The sequence below is a fragment of the Nomascus leucogenys genome, chromosome 1a, assembly GCF_006542625.1.
Source record: "Nomascus leucogenys isolate Asia chromosome 1a, Asia_NLE_v1, whole genome shotgun sequence".
Lineage (NCBI taxonomy): Eukaryota > Metazoa > Chordata > Mammalia > Primates > Hylobatidae > Nomascus > Nomascus leucogenys.
The window spans coordinates 4,160,534-4,178,384 of record NC_044381.1 but is presented as its reverse complement, the minus strand read 5'-3'; the positions used below and the strand labels follow the sequence as shown (position 1 = coordinate 4,178,384).

At 34.2% G+C, this 17,851-nt stretch overlaps 1 protein-coding gene across 4 annotated transcripts in view; it reads left to right on the top strand.

Moving 5' to 3' along the window:
* RFX3 (regulatory factor X3) overlaps positions 1-17,851 on the top strand; it is a 315,033-nt gene that overhangs the window by 20,111 nt on the left and 277,071 nt on the right. Inside the window, exons 2-3 of one of the 4 annotated variants that reach the window (XM_030798486.1) lie at positions 14,661-14,728; positions 16,024-16,073. The exons of the other annotated variants lie outside the window; for them this stretch is intronic. Of the exons in view, the coding sequence (XP_030654346.1) occupies positions 14,685-14,728; positions 16,024-16,073 (94 nt within the window). The 5' untranslated portion in view covers positions 14,661-14,684. The remainder of the gene's footprint in view (positions 1-14,660; positions 14,729-16,023; positions 16,074-17,851) is intronic. 4 annotated transcript variants of the gene reach the window in all.

Sequence of the window (17,851 nt, the reverse complement as noted above, 5' to 3'; positions counted from 1 at the left end):
TCATATTAACCTCTTTCCAGACTTAAGGAGTGCTCTTCAATTTCTGTAAGTTTTAATATACATACTCATTTCACTTTTTAGAAATTATTTCATTCATTTCTTGAGCAAATATTGGCACATAAAGTAGGGGCCAAGAAGTGAACTGCTGTGAAAGATACGAGAATGAATAAAACTGATCTTTCTTCAAGGGCCTCTGCCCTTGAAGGAACTCACATTCAAACAATTGGGGATGAGGGAGACAGAAGATAAATGAGTATGTCTTGTAATAGATGGTTGTCAATGCTATGGAAAAAACAAATGTGAGAAGCAGGGGGGTAGAGAGTGTAAATGATATGTAAATGATGGGGGTGGAGAAGGTTGTAATTTTAAATAGGGTGATTAAGAACACGTTGCAGATAAGGTAACATTTGAACAAAGACCTGAAGGAAGGAAGTTTTGGATATGTCTTCAAATGTGGCTTTGTATATTTATAATATAATGTTGATACTTTGATAGCTGCTAGCCTTCCTTTTATATTAAAGAGTGCTAATTTTTACATCTGTCCTCATACAGCACTTTCTGCCTTTCTCTTTGCCCCCTTTTATCATTTTTATATGCCTTTCCCTGAATATATATAATATATATATATATATATATGTATAGAGAGGGAGAGAGAGAGATGTATTGACCAAAACTAAGGAATCGAGCAGATTGTGACATTTTCAAAATTAAATTCTTGAAGTCCACCCTACCTGCTTCCAAGTTGGAGGCTCTTTGGAAACACTTAAAAAATTGAACAGCATGTACACATGAAGCGTTAAAAGTAAAAATTACAATAATAGGCAAATAGAAATTAGAGTTAGCCAGACTGCTAATTTGGTTGGTTATACCCTTAGTTTACTTACGGCTAATTTAAATTGGACAGAATCTTTGCATATGATGGCTTCTGTGATAAAAATGCTCTTCAGTGTTTTATATGAAACAGAATGTCATTGTTTATATAGCATAGCTATCATCTAGTTGTCTTTAATAATAATTTATGAATTGTATTTATTTGTAAAACTTTGTACATGTAGAAAGACATAAAAGACATAAATGAGAGGTTGTTTAAATAAAAGTTACTAATGGAGGCAAATTGTCTTGAATTCTATTATTTTGACAAATAGATTGTCATACTGCTATTTTTAGAATGGGATTTTCTGTGTACTAGTGTCACAATAATATTTTCCATTTCAGTTTGGTGTCAGATAGTCAGTTTGGTGTCAAATATTCAGCATTATGTGCCTGTCATCCATTATGAAATGTACAGTTTCACAGTATTCTAGGCTATTGTATTCTATTGAACTACTTAAAAAATGGTACAAAATAAAATATAATGAATATAACATGAATGTGTATATGTTTTTTAAGTTATTTAAGGAAATAGACATTTTTATGGAACCTTAAGCAAAACAAAAAGCTACCTTTCTCTGTTTGAACTTATACAATTATATATACAATATTTATTTTTAATCTAGGTTTCTATCCTGAAAGGCCGGTTCAATGATTATACTTGCAAATATGCCCAGGCATTTATGTCTGAAGTGAGTCAGCTGTGCACACATTTTCTCAAGCTGTGAGCCAGAGTCTGTTGAAGACGAGTACCTGGTTATTTCTGACATTGAAAAAGTAAAAAATTAAGCAAAATTTAGCATCTCCACTTGTTTGTACCACCGTTGTGTTTATGAAAAGATATGTGAGGTATAAGAGACTTTGGTGACCAATGAGTCTTCTCTCATGTTTTTCCTCATAACTCTTTTGATTACGAAACATTTGAGCATGTTACAGCATAGAGCAGTTTGATGAAATGATGAAGTGAGTTTCCATGTATCCATCACTTTCCTTTAAAGTTAACAACTTATGCTTAATCTGGTTCCAGCTATAATCATTTATTCCCCACCTATCTTATTATTCCCATTGCTTTTTACCTTTGGAAAGAGAACCGACATAGATGACTCAGGGCTAACATTCACATTGCCAGTCGATTGCTCTGCCTTGTATGTTGTGTTATCTACCCTGTGGATGGAAGGGTGAGGAAAAAAAAATTGTGAAAATAATGAAAGTTTCTAAACAAGTGTTAAATTTAATATTTTGAACTGTGAACTGTCATATTTCTGATGTTAGATTTAGAGTTGGAATTGAATACTGTATAATTTTTCAAATTTAGTATAGACTGCACAAAGACTGAAAGTTCTGTGGGAGTATCATTTACCTCTTTATTAAGATGGCTTTTATGTTTTTGAAAGATTTTCTGTGTATTTTTCTTTCACTAAAAATTGTGAAATATATAAGTGAGTTTTTGGCATTCATAATATGATGTGGCTGAAATTATCCTTTGGACTTATAGAATGTACTTCAAGGTACCTTTTCAGTATCCTCAATCACTAATTTCAAAAATCAACTCATTTCAATATCTCAAGTTTTTAGATGTATAAAGGTGAATGGTAGTAGTTAAAAAGTGAAAGTGATTTTTTTTTTTTTTTTTGGGACAGAGTCTCACTGTCGCCCAGGCTGGAGTGCCTGCCCTGGCGCGATCTCGGCTCACTGCAAGCTCCGCCTCCTGGGTTCACGCCATTCTCTTGCCTCAGCGTCTCCGAGTAGCTGGGACTACAGGCGCCCGCCACTATGCCCGGCTAATTTTTTGTATTTTTTTTTTTTTTTTTTAGTAGAGACGGGGTTTCACTGTGTTAGCCAGAATGGTCTCGATCTCCTGACCTCGTGATCCACCCGCCTCGGCCTCCCAGAGTGCTGGGATTACAGGCCACCGAGCCCGGCTGAAAGCGATTTTTAATAGAAGTTAGAAAACGTGTTTAACTGAGGTTACTCTTATAGTCAGTTCTAATCAGTATCACATTCCTGTAATAAATTTTAATATTAAAAGTTTCTTTGGGCAGGGCACGGTGGCTCACATCTGTAATCCCAGCACTTTGGGAGGCTGAGGTGGGTGCATAACTTGAGGGCAGGAGTTCGAGAACAGCCTGGCTAACGTGGTGAAGCCCTGTCTCTACTAAAAATACAAAAATTAGCTGGGTGTGGTGATACATGCCTGTAATCCCAGCTACTCTGAAGGCTGAGGCACGAGAATCGCTTGAACCCGGGAAATAGAGGTTGCAGTGAGCTGACATTGCACCACTGCACTCCAGCCTGGGTGACAGAGTGAGACTCTATCTCAAAAAAAAAAGACAAGGAAAAAAAAATATGTATCTTTTTGTATATCAACATCCTTATTGACCTTGGCTAAACAAATTGTTGAAATAATTTGAAGAAACAAAATAAGGAAATATTCTGTCAAGAGAAAGGAGAAATAATAATTTTATGGCCCTCGGAATAATTTTATTTTTCTTTTTATACTTGGTAATACATGTGTACAAAAAAGTATTCTAACCTGTAAGTCAAGTTCTTGGTTACCAACTCTAATTATATATCAAAGAATTTATAATTCTTGATAAAAATTATGAAATTAAGAAAAATCTGTTCTTTTTGGCAACATTCACTGAGGAGCTTTGATTTTTAAAAATTTTTTTTAGGAAGGTGGGTAAATGGAGATGAAGCAAATGTAATAGGGTGTTACTAGTCCAAGAAAACTGGAATTTGCCAAAAAGAGGCTAATTGCATGGGGGAATATGTTATTTTCTATAGCTACATAGTATATAGTTTCTTTTATGGATGCCACACTTAATTATATTGAAGCTTTCTAACCTTGAGGAGACAAGGACCCAATGAATACCAGAAGGCACATTCCAATGACACTGCCAATATAGATATCCATACCGTTGGTTTTGTTTTTGCCATTTAGTTAATAGTATTGACAGGGTCCTAAGTATTCGTGTAACCAATTTAGAACTTTTGATTCTTTAAGATCAGATCCTTAACAGAATTATTTAATATACTCAACTAGTAATTGACCAAGTATTAAATAACTGTTTTGGAAGTTAACACATTTGCCTAACACATGCCTTGTGACTAGTATACTCCTCAGTAGAATCTGACTTTAATAACTTTATTGACTGGTGTGTGTGTATGTGTAGTGTGTGTGTTTGAACGATTTGTTCTTATTTGGGAAATATCAATTTTAATTACTTTTAAAAGGTTTTCATACATTAGGCCATATAGAATCAAGTTAAATTTTTCTTGTCATACAGGAGAACTAGAAAGTATTCAAATTAATTCTTTGTAAAATTAAGTGGAGCCGGCCGGGCGCGGTGGCTCACGCTTGTAATCCCAGCACTTTGGGAGGCCGAGGCGGGCGGATCACGAGGTCAGGAGATCGAGACCACGGTGAAACCCCGTCTCTACTAAAAATACAAAAAAAAAAAATTAGCCGGGCGTGGTGGCGGGCACCTGTAGTCCCAGCTACTCGGAGAGGCTGACGCAGGAGAATGGCGTGAACCCGGGAGGCCGAGATCGCGCCACTGCACTCCAGCCTGGGTGACAGAGCGAGACTCCGTCTCAAAAAAAAAAAAAAAATTAAGTGGAGCCTATAAGTTACTAATCTTGGTTTTTACGTTGTGTCTGCTGACATCACTGAATCTTTTAAGAACTTTTTTTTCTGACTTGCATTTTTTTAAGAAGGATGAAGCAAGGAATATGTAATTATTTAATATAAACTTTCATATTTGTTTTCTCTTTTTTCCTTTTCATCCGGAAAATGAATCCACATTTCTTTTAACAAATCCTCTTTCAATTCTCTTTCTAACACGTTCTTGTCTCTCATTTTTTTCTACCTCTTTTCTCCCATTTGCTCTGCTGTGCTATACTTTGCTTTGCTATGGGCTGTTTCAGTTCTAAACCACCTTAGTGAACACATTCTCTTCTTGCTTCATCCTCAGTTCTTTGGTCAGATGTTGCCTTTACACCTCTCAGCGTACTTCAGCTCTCCTTTATCGTTGATTTCTTGGCCTTTCTTTTTTGGATAGTTGTTCCACATTCCTCTGTTTGTTGCTCTGGGGTACTTTTAGAGAAATAGTTAATATCTTTTACTCTGCTTCCTATAGTGTGTAATGAGAAGAAATGAAAGCAAACATTGAAGGACAGATAACTGGCTCTTTAAAAAGGAATAAGGTAGTGCAGTTGACAGGTTATTTAAAGGCTTCCCAGCTCAGAATAGTTAAGTTGAAGGGCTAAATGCTTCCAAGAATGTAGAGAAAATGTCTAACTTAAAAAAAGTTAACTTTTCAAAGTTGCAGGCAATATTAATATAGCAAAAGTATCCGTGGAAAGTTCTGGATAGATTTTCATAGTTAAGATGATTATTGTTATTTTTGTGTGTGTGGTCTTTGGTATTTTATGATAGAACACCTTCATCTTGGTCTCCAAATATCTTATGAAAAAGGCTTATTTAAAAATAAGTAATACAAATTAGTACAATTTCTAAAGGAGTTAGAAGCTCTACCTTAATGTCTGTCCACTTTTCAAAATCCATTTCCCACAATTTGACTTAACAGTATTTCATTTATAAACTCTGCTGTGCTTTTCTTCTCATTTACATTCAAATAATGCTATCTAATTTTAGTAAATTTATGTGAATAATTTATTAAGTGTTAATCTTTAAAGTTATAGAATGTGCATATGATAGGCTGGTATAGATTTTATAATTAATATAAAGTTATTACTGTCCAGAAGTGATGAAAAAAAATCTGTTTTTATAATGAAATGTGGAACTTCTTGATTTTTAAAATAATTTTTTGGGGGGAATGGTTTTTATTTTTACCAACTTCATGATTTCTGGGATTCCTAGTTTTAACTTATTTTTCTATCATTGAAGTTTGTAAAAGGTGAAGGTACTTGGTGCTGCTTTTTTCCCTAAAACTTGCTCAGTTCATTTATATCCATTATGACCTTTTAGGGGACTGTATGAAAATAAAAACTTGGGATTGGTAGGTGGTATAATTGAAATGTAGATGATAATCTGTTCATTGTTTGTTTTACCAAATTAGTTAGGGATTCTGAGGATACATTTTGAATATTTGTGTATGTTTAGCATTTTGTCTCTTTGTTAGAAATCTCTCAGTGTGACTTGTTTTTAATAGGATGTGTCTTGAATTGTAGGCCAATCACTCCTGAAAAGTATTAAGCCCTTTAAACACACTGGTTGGACCCATAGAGGGAAGCCTACAGGTTTATTAGCACTCCTTAGCCTGAAAGCACAGCATACCCTTTTAGGTTGCACAGCAACAGACTCCTAGCAACCATAATAGATTGAATTTCTAAGAGTGACCAGGCCGGATGTAATAATAAAGCAAGAGGTACAAACAGTTGTCATGGTTTTCTTTTCACGGTAAGCTAGTTTGATTTGGGAAAGCTTAGCCTTTCAAAAATGGGCAACCTTCTTATAAAACTACTACTGTTTGTGCACAGGACTTATGGTATTAAAATAGCAATAATAGTACCAAATTTAAACAGCTACTGCTTAAAAATAATATACCCAAAATAACAGCAACAAAAAAAAGGATATCATGTAAAGAAGTTTTCAGGGAAGTATTTTTAAAGAGTTTATCAACAACTTAAAAGTGTACTATAGCAAAATAGTCATGCTTTTTAAAAATAAAAAATTTATATTTGTGTTTTCTCAGTCTTGTCGTGATCCTCTATTTAATTTTGCAGCAGCCCCTTGTAGTTTTATGTGATTTAAATGATGTTCCTATAAAACTGATGATTATAATAAACTTAAAATTTATCTAAGAAAACAGGTATCTGACCTGTATATGAACAACATTTTTTGAAATTAGGAACTAATAAGTAGTGGAGCACAGAATTTATTAAAGAAGAGTAAAGTGTTAAAATATATAATCCTTTACAGTGACAGTAAAAGTATCGGTGATACTAAGAGTGTAATATTGTGCTGTAACTTTTCTCCTTTGTGTCCTTTAGTGTGTGATTGCTAATGTAGACATGAAAAGGAGATTAATTCAGATACATTCACAACCTGAAACAAGATGCTTCCATCAAAAGAATCAGATCCTCATATAGCTGCTGGAGTTGGAACTACAGTCTTTGACAGCAATAAGCTGTAAATATACACACATGCTAATACCCTTGATTTGTTCATCTTTTGTGGCAGCATTTGGAAAAGATTGTTAAAGTGGCAGTTATAGTAAAGACTGGCAATTACAGTAAAGAGCAGAAATTAGGTATTTGTGACCTATTATATTTCATTAAAAGACTTCCTTATTAAAATGGCACTGCTTACTCTGATTACTTGACAGCTGCCCTAAACAGATTAGAAAATACACAGCTTCAGCTAAAGGTAAAATCAGCCTCTTTAAGCAATATGGCATAGAACAAGTAAATGGTATAGTGTAAGCAATTTTTTTTGTAACACATTTGCTTGAGGTGGAGATGTTTATCAGTGATTAAGTGGTGTATTCTTTCATATTCCTATAATAGTGCCCACAGTGGCATTTCCCATTGAGATATTTTTATACACCCATCTGATATCATACTAGTTCCTACGAGGGGACCTTATCATGAGGCAACATAGTTCGAGAGATCAGCATGACTTCACCAAAGAATCTTTTTCCTGCTAAGTGATGAGTTACAGCTCCAGTTCAATGTAAATACTGCCTTTACCAGGCAAAACTCTAATTTTTGGAAGTTTCACCACGAGGTTATCAGTTTTTTTCTTTATCCTTTAATAATCCACTGGAGCCACTGTGAATTTAATATTTAAATTTGGGCATCACTTTCAGAACATTAAATTGTTTGCTTATTTAGAGAAGAATTCCTTGTGGCACTTGTTACCTTCAAAATATTTCTATTTACTTTGTTATATAGTATAGTGACTTACATAGTGACTGTAGCACTTTATAGAATAGTACTGCCTATCAATTATTCTGATTGTAGTTTAGCAGTTAAGTAGCCTGACTTGGTACATATTGTAACATTTCAAGACTGTCCCTATATTGCACATCATGAGGTATGGCATAAACACTGTAGATCAGCCTGTGAGTATCAAATCACAGCTCACTCTTGAAGACACAAACCCAGGTTCAGTATGAAGCAGATTGGTGGGAAGATTATCTCTTGCAGCTAATCTTGAATGTAGATTTTTGTCAGGACTGTCACAGCATTAATAGAAGGCTTGTTGTAGTACTTGCATGGATCTGTGAAATTTCCACAAAGATGCAAACTATGCTGTGTGAGACAGTTGTATGCCAGTTCCACATACACAAGTATCTTTGACTTACATCTTTAGCTTAATTTTTTTAATCTGATGCATCTTGCATGATGTATGTTAGCTTGCAAAATTGTTAGGGAAAAGTGTGAGTTCTTTTGAATAAGAGAAACCAGAGTTCAAATCCTGGTTTTGTCATTTGATAGCTAATTATCCTTAAATAAGTTCGTTAACTGCCTTGATCCCAGATTTTTAATGTAAAAATGGGACTATTACCTACTCTATAGGGGTTTAAAATGAAAGATAAAGTGAAAGGGAAAATGAGATAAGCGTATAGAGAGAGCTTAACATGATAGTACAGAATTAGTACTCGAACTGTGGAAGCTAGTATTCTTATTTTCATCTTTCTGGCTTAGTCTTTGTGGTATAGGATATGAGGAGAGTTTTGCAGGAGAGGGTAGCAGCTGAAAATAGTAACATGGCAGTAGACAATCAGAAACAAAATTGTTTTCAAAGAGGAATGTTATGTACTATATATTAAGTCATTTTCAGTATTGGTAAGTGATTAAGAATTCTTTAAACTTTTATAAAATGACCTCATTCAGATTTCAATCTTGGGGCAGGATCTTTAAAGATTACAGGAGGAATAATAGAAAAAAAATGCACTAAGATGAAATACTTATTACTTTGCACAAAGAGTAAAATTTCATTAATAGAACAAGTTTAGTTATTTTAGTAAATATATACAATGAGGCTCGTATTAAACAGCCTCTCTTTAAAATTTTCTTCCGTGTAAAAATCTGTACGAGCAGAAGTGACCAAAGTGCCCGGGCTTGTGTAAGCACCTTACCATGTTGATATAAGAGAACTGAAAATGAATATAGCTTCTGCTTAGAAGAAGTAAGGCAACAGTGGAGTCACATAAAAGTTTGATTACCTTTGGCACTTTTTGGCCCACCCCTTAAAACTATTTAATGTGCTTATCATTGATTTACAAAATATGGTTTACATTTGAATGTATTCTGTTGTTGCTTAAGTGACCATAAAGGCATTTAATTTAATTAGAAGGTAATATTTTTAAAAGAAAAGAAGTGGTTTGAAATATAATAATGGTTTGAAGTAGCTAGTGTGATTAAACTGGTTTAGGTAGTGGCTATCCTATTTCAATTCTTTGAGGAGGGTAAATCCAGCCTAAGATTAATGAAAGGAAGAGGCACAGAACATACTTAACATTGCCTTGATATTTTAAGAGTGGGAAGAAAACCAGGCTAAAGTGATACTTTCAGAGCCAGGGGAAACAGTACTTACCCAGATATAGTTATGAGATACAGTCTTTCAGTTAAAACCACTAGCTGATTCTATTGTTCTGCACATTTTAAATCAGTGATTTTTTTTTTTTGAGTACAATTTATGTATGCATATTATTAAGCCATTTAATGTCATTTTAAAGAATTAAATACTGCCAAAAATAAATCCAGAAATGTTAAATTTCAGAGTTAAAATATATTCTATTGATTGCTGCCATTTTTTTACATCAATGAATATGTAATTCTGATTTATTTTGTGTGGTGCAATGTCTGACTTATGGATGGTACAGTACAGTTGACCACTTGTAGAAATGTAGAACATAATTTTACCTTTTATGCTTAATTGCATATTATGTCTAGCTCAGTGAAGATTCATACATTAGCTTCATAAATTGTCTTGCTACATAGAATTTTTTTTTCCTAAAAATGGAGAAGTTCTTGCTTTATGGTTATCTTTTTTTCCTTGATATTCTGAGCACTTTGAATGGTTGAATAGGGGAAAGTATAATATATATACATATACATTAATATACATACATATGTAAATACATAAACATATGAAATAGTGTGGACTTTCTTTTCAGGGCAATTTAAAGTTAGAATTCTTCATATTGATATATAAGTACTAGGTGAGAAAAACTGATTAAACTACCAAACTTGTCCAGACTCTCACTATTGGTAAGGTCTTTTAACACCAAAATCTTTTATGCAAACTGTACACTATACATAAATGCTTCTCAAAGTGTGAATAGAAGACCCCTGGAGGCCCTTTTTCAATTCCCTGTCTGTGTGAGGCTGCATTTTCTTCATAACTTCAGACAAAACAGCAGATTGAGTGCAGAACTAGATGTGAGAATCTGTCTTCTGTTAAGCAAGACATTAATGGATTTTATAAAAATGTACACCAGTTCCATACTTACCGAATTTTATTTTGGAAAATTTAGATTATTTTATAATTAAAAAATATTAACATAGAATGATTACTATTATTTTAAATTAATGAATGTTTATTATATTTCTCTGTTTTATTTTCTAATAAGATGGGTATAGATAGATATAACTGTGATTTACTGAAGCCTTACTAGCTGGAGAGAGCCACTGTTGCTCATCTCTTCTTAATTCTGCATTCAGAATGTCACATTTCTAGCTTGAAAAGTAGCCATTCCAGAAGTATACACACCATGGAAATTAGTAGAAATCACAAATCTGACTTTTTTTGGTGGGGAGGGAAAGAGTGGAATGTTGGTTTTAAACATTTATCAGCACATGACTGGATATAACACATCCCAACAAAAGTTCTTTGGGATTCTCAAAAAATTTAAGATCTCAAGGGGTTCCAGGTCAACAACTCTGCTTATCACAAAAGAACTGCTGCTTGTTACTGTACTATGCAAATTTAACACCAGAGTCTATGCAAATATATGATTGAGGCAGAATTTTCAGCCAGGTACTCTGTCTCTAGAGCCACTTTACCAGTCTTTTTTTCTATAGTGTCTTCCAACTAGATTAATTCCACAAAGTGATTTGAAGTCAGAAGATACGTGATATCTTTTGTGGCTCTCATCATACTTAGTACATAGGTTAATTACTTGTTGACTGGTTCAAGACTATCAGTATTATGGGGATATAGAAAAATGGAAAGAAAAAGGGTTATGGGCTTGAGTTGTTAGGGAAACCTTCAGAGATGAGGTAAAGCAGGACATGGATCTTAAAAGGTTGTTTTGGAGGCATATTGGCTGTGAGGAAGAGGTTAAGCATATGATGGCATAGAGGCAAGTATGATTTTGGTATAAAGAGTTTGAAGAGTTTGTTGGGAAATCGTGAAGCAGATGGACTGGAAAGGAAATGGCTTAGGATTTGGACCTTAACTAAGTTTATAGGATAACCAGCCAATGTGTGTGTGTGTATATATGTGTGTGTGTGTGTGTGTGTGTATCTATATATATATATATATATATATATATTTTTTTTTTTTTTTTTTTTTTTTTTTTTTTTTTTTGAGACGAGTCTCGCTCTGTCACCCAGGCTGGAGTGCAGTGGTGCCATCTCGGCTCACTGCAAGCTCCGCCTCCTGGGTTCACACCATTCTCCTGCCTCAGCCTCCTGAGTAGCTGGGACTACAGGCGTGTGCCACCCTGCCCTGATAATTTTTTGTGTTTTTAGTAGAGATGGGGTTTCACCGTGTTAGCCAGAATGGTCTCGATCTCCTGACCTCGTGATCTGCCCGCCTCGGCCTCCCAAAGTGCTGGGATTACAGGTGTGAGCCACTGTGCCTGGCCCAGTGTATATTTTTTAAAAATGGATCACATGTTAAGATGAAAGTGGCCCTTTAGGGAGATTAATCTGGCACATCTGTGTAGGATAGATAGCAGAGTGGATCTGAAGTCGGGAACCTTTCTCAATCATCTGAAAGGAAGCATATGGTACAGAACTTGGGCTTTTAATTGAGAAAGACTTTGGTTGAAATCCTTTTTCTGCTAGTCTTTTACTTTCAGTTCATGGATAAGATGTAGGTAACAACTAGCCAGTGGGGTTGTAAATATTACTGAGGGTGTGAAAGAGCCTAATACAGGTTAGATGCCTGGCACCATGCTAGGACTCTCAGTAAGTTATTATCAATACAACATTTATGACTACTACTATAATAATAATATTGTTATTATTTGATGAGTTATAATGAAGATTCAGGCTGGAAAACTATCCTCGTAAATAGGATTTGGGGAATCAGGCCCACCCCAACACCAATAAGAGCAAGAATACAAATGAAAGCTCATTCACTATATTTCTCCATACTTAAATGTTGCATATCAGTAAAGAAATGGTTAAATCAAACATCCTCTGACCTCCTAACTTGACCAGAAACAGCTTTATAATGAGATAAATGAGCACTTAGAATTCTCAGATTTTTTTTAGCAGTTCTGTTCTAGGGCATAGTGGCAAAGGGAGAGCTGACCCTTTGTCTACCCTGTAGGCCTAGAGTTGAGTATGCCTGAATCTCCATCTGTCATGAGGAGTATAGTCAAGAACTTTGCATGGGAATTTGGGGTCCTGGGAATGTGCTGAAGTAGAGTCTGAAGGATTCAGGGAGCATGGCCCTGGGCTGTGCAGACTTCTTGCCTCCCAAGGAGGTACCTGGCCAGAGGGCCAAAGCAAGCTCTCTGAAGGGTGTGGCCCAAGGGCAATGGGCCATCTCGCTTGAGTCTCATGGTTGTGCTGGAAGGGACATCTGACATGAGTGACAAATGAGCAGAGCTTATTTACTATTAGTTATGGGGTATGAGAAAATGCGAGTGTAAAAAGATGAAAGATCACTGAGTTTCAGGAGAATTATGGAGCCACTGAGAAAGTAGGACAGTATTTGGGAGTCGGTAGAATGGGACCTGAATGTAGAATAGCCATGTTTTGCTCACCATTATATCCTGCAGCACCTAATTACCTCCTAGCACATTGCCAAGCATCTAGTACTGACTCAATAAATTTCGAAGGGCAGAATAGATATTTTGAATAGTTGTGTCAGAGATGAAAATAAAGTCATTGTTGAATATAGAAAGAAACAAGGAAAATACGGTCTTGTGGGTGAGGCCAATGTAGCACTTTAGATGGCAGGTAGACAGCATCGATTAGCATGGTCATCTGTCAACCATTAGTGTGGGGGGACTGTATTATATATTTAATTTTTGTATGTGTGATACCAAACAACTAGTCTTTCTTAAATGAATAATTGAATAATATACAAGAAGGAACTTTTAAGAAGTGAATTGGATTTTAAAGTTAAGATGAGTGACAAAAATTTGTATCATCAGTAAACTGGTGTAACTGAGGAAGTTGTAATCATAAAAAACAAAGAGATCCTAAGCAATTGTGGTTTTTGCTCGCAATGAGATAGGAAACAGTGAAAGATATGTTCAAAGAATAGGTTTTATTTGTAATCTATTTGGAAAGAAGTGAAGAACACAGATGACTGTAGACCGGCCTAAATTTTTCACTTGATATTTACAAGGTATATATAGGGAAAGGTAGTAGGAGAAAAGGATTAGAAGTAATGGAGTAGGTTGAATTATAAACATTTATAACTGCAGATATGTTTGACTCATGTTGCTCAAAGTTGTTAAGAAGTATTGTGTAGTTGCTTAGTTAATAATATATGTGTACTACAAATAAGGCCTCATGTCAGAAAATATACTGAGAGTAAAGTAAGAAAATATAATAATATGGTTAAAATTGCCAAGTTCTTTTTGAGAATCCAAGTGTGTTGATTATTGTAGATTATTGCATTTTCGATGTATTTGGTTTATCACCTAAATGCGCAGCAAACACCTGTGATTGTTTTAGTGATCCTTGTCTTCTTCAAGTAATCCCAAATATGTGTATTTAGACTGTTGCCTATTCATATATACTCAGCTGTGCCTGTTTGCTTTGTTACTTTTCTATGTCTAATGGAGCAATATAAAAATTTATGGCAACTGTCACTTAATGTCACCTTTACCTTTAAAGAAAAAAGGTAAAGCCAAATCATGCCAGGTAACTACGATGCTCTTTATAGTTAACTAAATTATCAGATATACTTTGTAATAAGTTGATCTCTGATATCATGGGCCAAATTTAGGGAACATACATAAACACATACATGTAAGTATGTTTGTATATCATTGCTACTCCACATTTACTTTATTAGCCAATAAAGATCGTTAATTTAAGAATAGCTTGTGTACTCTCCTTCCTTGAACAAAAGATCTTTCTTTTAAAAATTTCTGTAAAACTAAATTATTTTTAAGGAATGAGCAAATGCATGTCAGCTGCTAAATCATTCCAACTTTTGCTTCTCTACAAGAAATTAGCAGGGTGATTTTCAGAATTGTTTGCTCTCTCATCTTCACAGTTTAAAAGCACATGTTCTGTTAAAGAATCCTTTTTCTGAAATTTCCCCTAATTTATATTTCTTATTATTACAATACTATGATGATTCTTCAAATTATAGTTCTTTGAAAACTAAAAATTCTCTCATGTAAAATCGAAAACAGTATCTTTTTTGGCTAAATCAGAAACATCTAAAAATATCAGTGCATTCATGTGAAGAAATACTTCTAAAATAATTCAGTTATGTAATTAATATAATTAATACTCATCTATAAACTTAATAATTTTAAATAGTCACATGGCTTCTACATCCCAAAAAATTCATTTTTAATGTGAACTAATTGTTCTTGCTTTTAATATTTTAGGCCACTTGGTCATTCTGGCATTTTATGGTAGAGAATACGTTGAGTTTGGCTCATGGAAGGAATATGAGGTAATTTGAACACATGTTCTTTATAAATAATGAACTGTGTGTACATAATACAGAGTATTTTGAGATGTCATATATGGAGTCTCATGTCTGAATTTTTTCAATAGTAATTTTCTTTTTTCATATTTTGGTGTTTTTCCTTTCATGATGGTTGGCAATAGTTAATATGGTGAAGAACTTTATTTTCCATCACTACTATATATGTTTTCAAGAAAACAGTATTATGTACATAGTTATGTGTTTTCAGTTTATATTTTTAAATGCTTCAGTTAACCTAGCTTTCTGTGGTGCTGTAAAAACCACAAGAGAATTCCTTCCTTTCCACCTACCAACTTCCCATCCCAACCAAACCTGCCCCAGGTAGGATTAAGGTCATGCTGCATTTTGAAGTCATAACTGCCACACAGAGTTTATAGAGGAACAATATAGAAAGAGCACTGGAATTCCAATAATGTAAAATTTTCAGGCACTCCTCAGAGTGGTTTGAGAGCACAAATATGAGACTCATAGATTAGTCTTTTCCTGTCCTTTGATACCCATATGCGACCCTGCGTAATGTATGGGTTTGTAATTCTAAAATGGCAGTCAAATAAGTGTATATGCCACATATATTTTCATAGTGGTTTCATAGACTAAGCATTAAGCCTGTATCAAAGTGAGTTTCAATTAAAGGTAGAAAAATAATAGTTGACTTTATGAAATTTAGCCAATGATACAATAGCATGCTTATCAGTAGATATTAAGTATTTGGTAGAGTAATTGGTTAATATACTGCTGATGTCATAATTCCCCTATTCGACTACTCAGTAACAGTTTTGTTATGTAGGAAGATGCAGCAGCTTGTTTGTGTGAACTTCTGCTTCCACTACAAACAGTACTTTAAAAAGAGGCCTTCCACTGGCATTCAGAAAGGTGAAAAAAGCAGGAGTCAGGGTGGGGTGGATAGGTGGGAAGGGTGTCAGAGGGATAGGCATAGTGTCTGTGAGTACTTGTAAGCGGTCATCATCATTGGTCTTTGAGGTTATGTTTGCATCCAAATTACTTCCTTACCTTTCCAAAGAGTTGAAATGCAATTGCCAGTCCATTGAGGATGATCAAACATTGCTATTTGAATGTTTCTTGATTTTTAATAAATGAAGCTTATATTATTAAAATTGGTATTATTTAAAAATAATCATGTGGTTTACTTTTTTGTAAGCATATATAATCTAGTAAATTTTTGAAAAGTGTTAATAATTTATCTTTAAATACTACACTTTAATTTCTAAGTTCTAAAAATTGTGTTCATATTGTTTCAGTCAAAGATGTGATGATGAAATAGAATCCATCAGTCTTCACAGGGAACAAGGTACTCCTTATTTCAATTTGATATATGGTCTTTGTTTTAGTGGCCATGGAGGATACTCTTTAGTTTCTTTGGGAAGATAAGCACTCAATCTGCTAGTTAAGAGACAAAGCTCAAGAGAAATAAGCTGTAACCTCCATTTCAAACTTGTGGTTCTGCGTAAGTCCTCTGTAAAGTACACCAAAAATTCCCCTATGCATTTTCTACAATTTTATGGATATAACGTTGAAAGAGAAATTGAGTAGTTTTGTGCCTAAGGCCTTGACAACATTATTTATAGTTAGTAATTGCATTTATGTGTAGAAGTTACAATTTCAGAGTTACAATAATCTTTATCATAGGTAGTATATTTAAAGGGACTTAGTACCAACTCTTTTAAGTAGGTTTCCTAGGAAATAATTACAGTTTTATTATATTTCTCAAACCATTTGAGTTGTCTGTGTCAAACAAACCAGTTGGACATTCTTTTCCCTTATCGCTCAGTTTTCATGATTGAAGATATCTGACTATGGACATTGATATTATACCTAATAATTGTGAATCTTTTAATGGATTTGGAGAAAAGTGTTTCCATAGTATACTTTTATTAAAAGTGCTTACAAACTTATTTATCAAAAATAGTTTAGAGGAAATTAATCAGTAGATGTGTTGGTGAAGTCCTTCTCTTGGTAAAGTAATAGGAAATGAGCTTATCTTAAATTATCTGACAGAAGCAGCAGAGAACAATTTTATATGTGTTTCTCCTTCCCTCTTTTTCTCTTTTAATTTTATTTTTGGACCTCTTTTCGTTTTGATAACATTAAACTCCTTTGTAGTATGTGAAGTAAGGAAGTATCTTGGGAACGGGAGTGGTAGGAAAAGAAGCCCGTTTATTTTAAAATATTGCCTAGCCTATAGAACAGTAATTATAATATGCCTCATATTTTCTTAGGTCATGCTACACAAAGGTCATGCTTTACAAAGTTCTTTGATGTGTAGCATCTTATTTAGCTTTTCCCAACAGTAAGTTATATGGGGAAGGAATTGTTTCCAAATTTAGGATGAGGAAACTGAGATAGAAAGGTGAAGAAACAATTTTCCAGATCTTTTGACTCTTACTCTAGTATTTGTATCTACTCTATTAATAATTTTTAAATCATATTTTTAATAATTTGAATTTTAAGAGGACACCTTTGGAGGGATAATTGGAAGCAGAGCAGGTCCATTTTTGTCTCTTTTTAAATTAGGACTCTGAGTAGTACTTCACTGGGAGACAGGGTTTCAAAGCTGCTCTCTATATTGCTTTCCTAGGTAGAAGGACTGTAAATTAGAGTAGTAAACTATACCTCTTTTTGTTATTGCAGTTGCTAGAAGTGATGATCAAAGTTGTATGCTGCTTTTTCTAATGGCATCATGGATATAGAAATAAGAATTAGACTCTTGGCAGTTTCCTTTTATTGCTTTCCAACTAATATTTACTGACTTAATACTGTACACAGGATATACAAGTTACTAACCTTTTACCAGGGCCAATAACAATTGGTCTTTAAAGAGTAGTATAGTTTTAAAAATATAAATGTGAAACATTGTAAAAATAAAAATAGAAACTATCCGTATTAAACATAGCATGTCTTGGGCATAAAGTAACATTAGTAAATATCCTCATTCTTTGTACAACTTAAAATATTGCTTGAATGTCATAACCTCAAGCCTGGTATTTAATTAAGTACATTGATTGTTAAAAGTGATATCCATAAACTATTGTCTGTTTATAGAACTTTGAAAATTCTAGGCCGGGCATG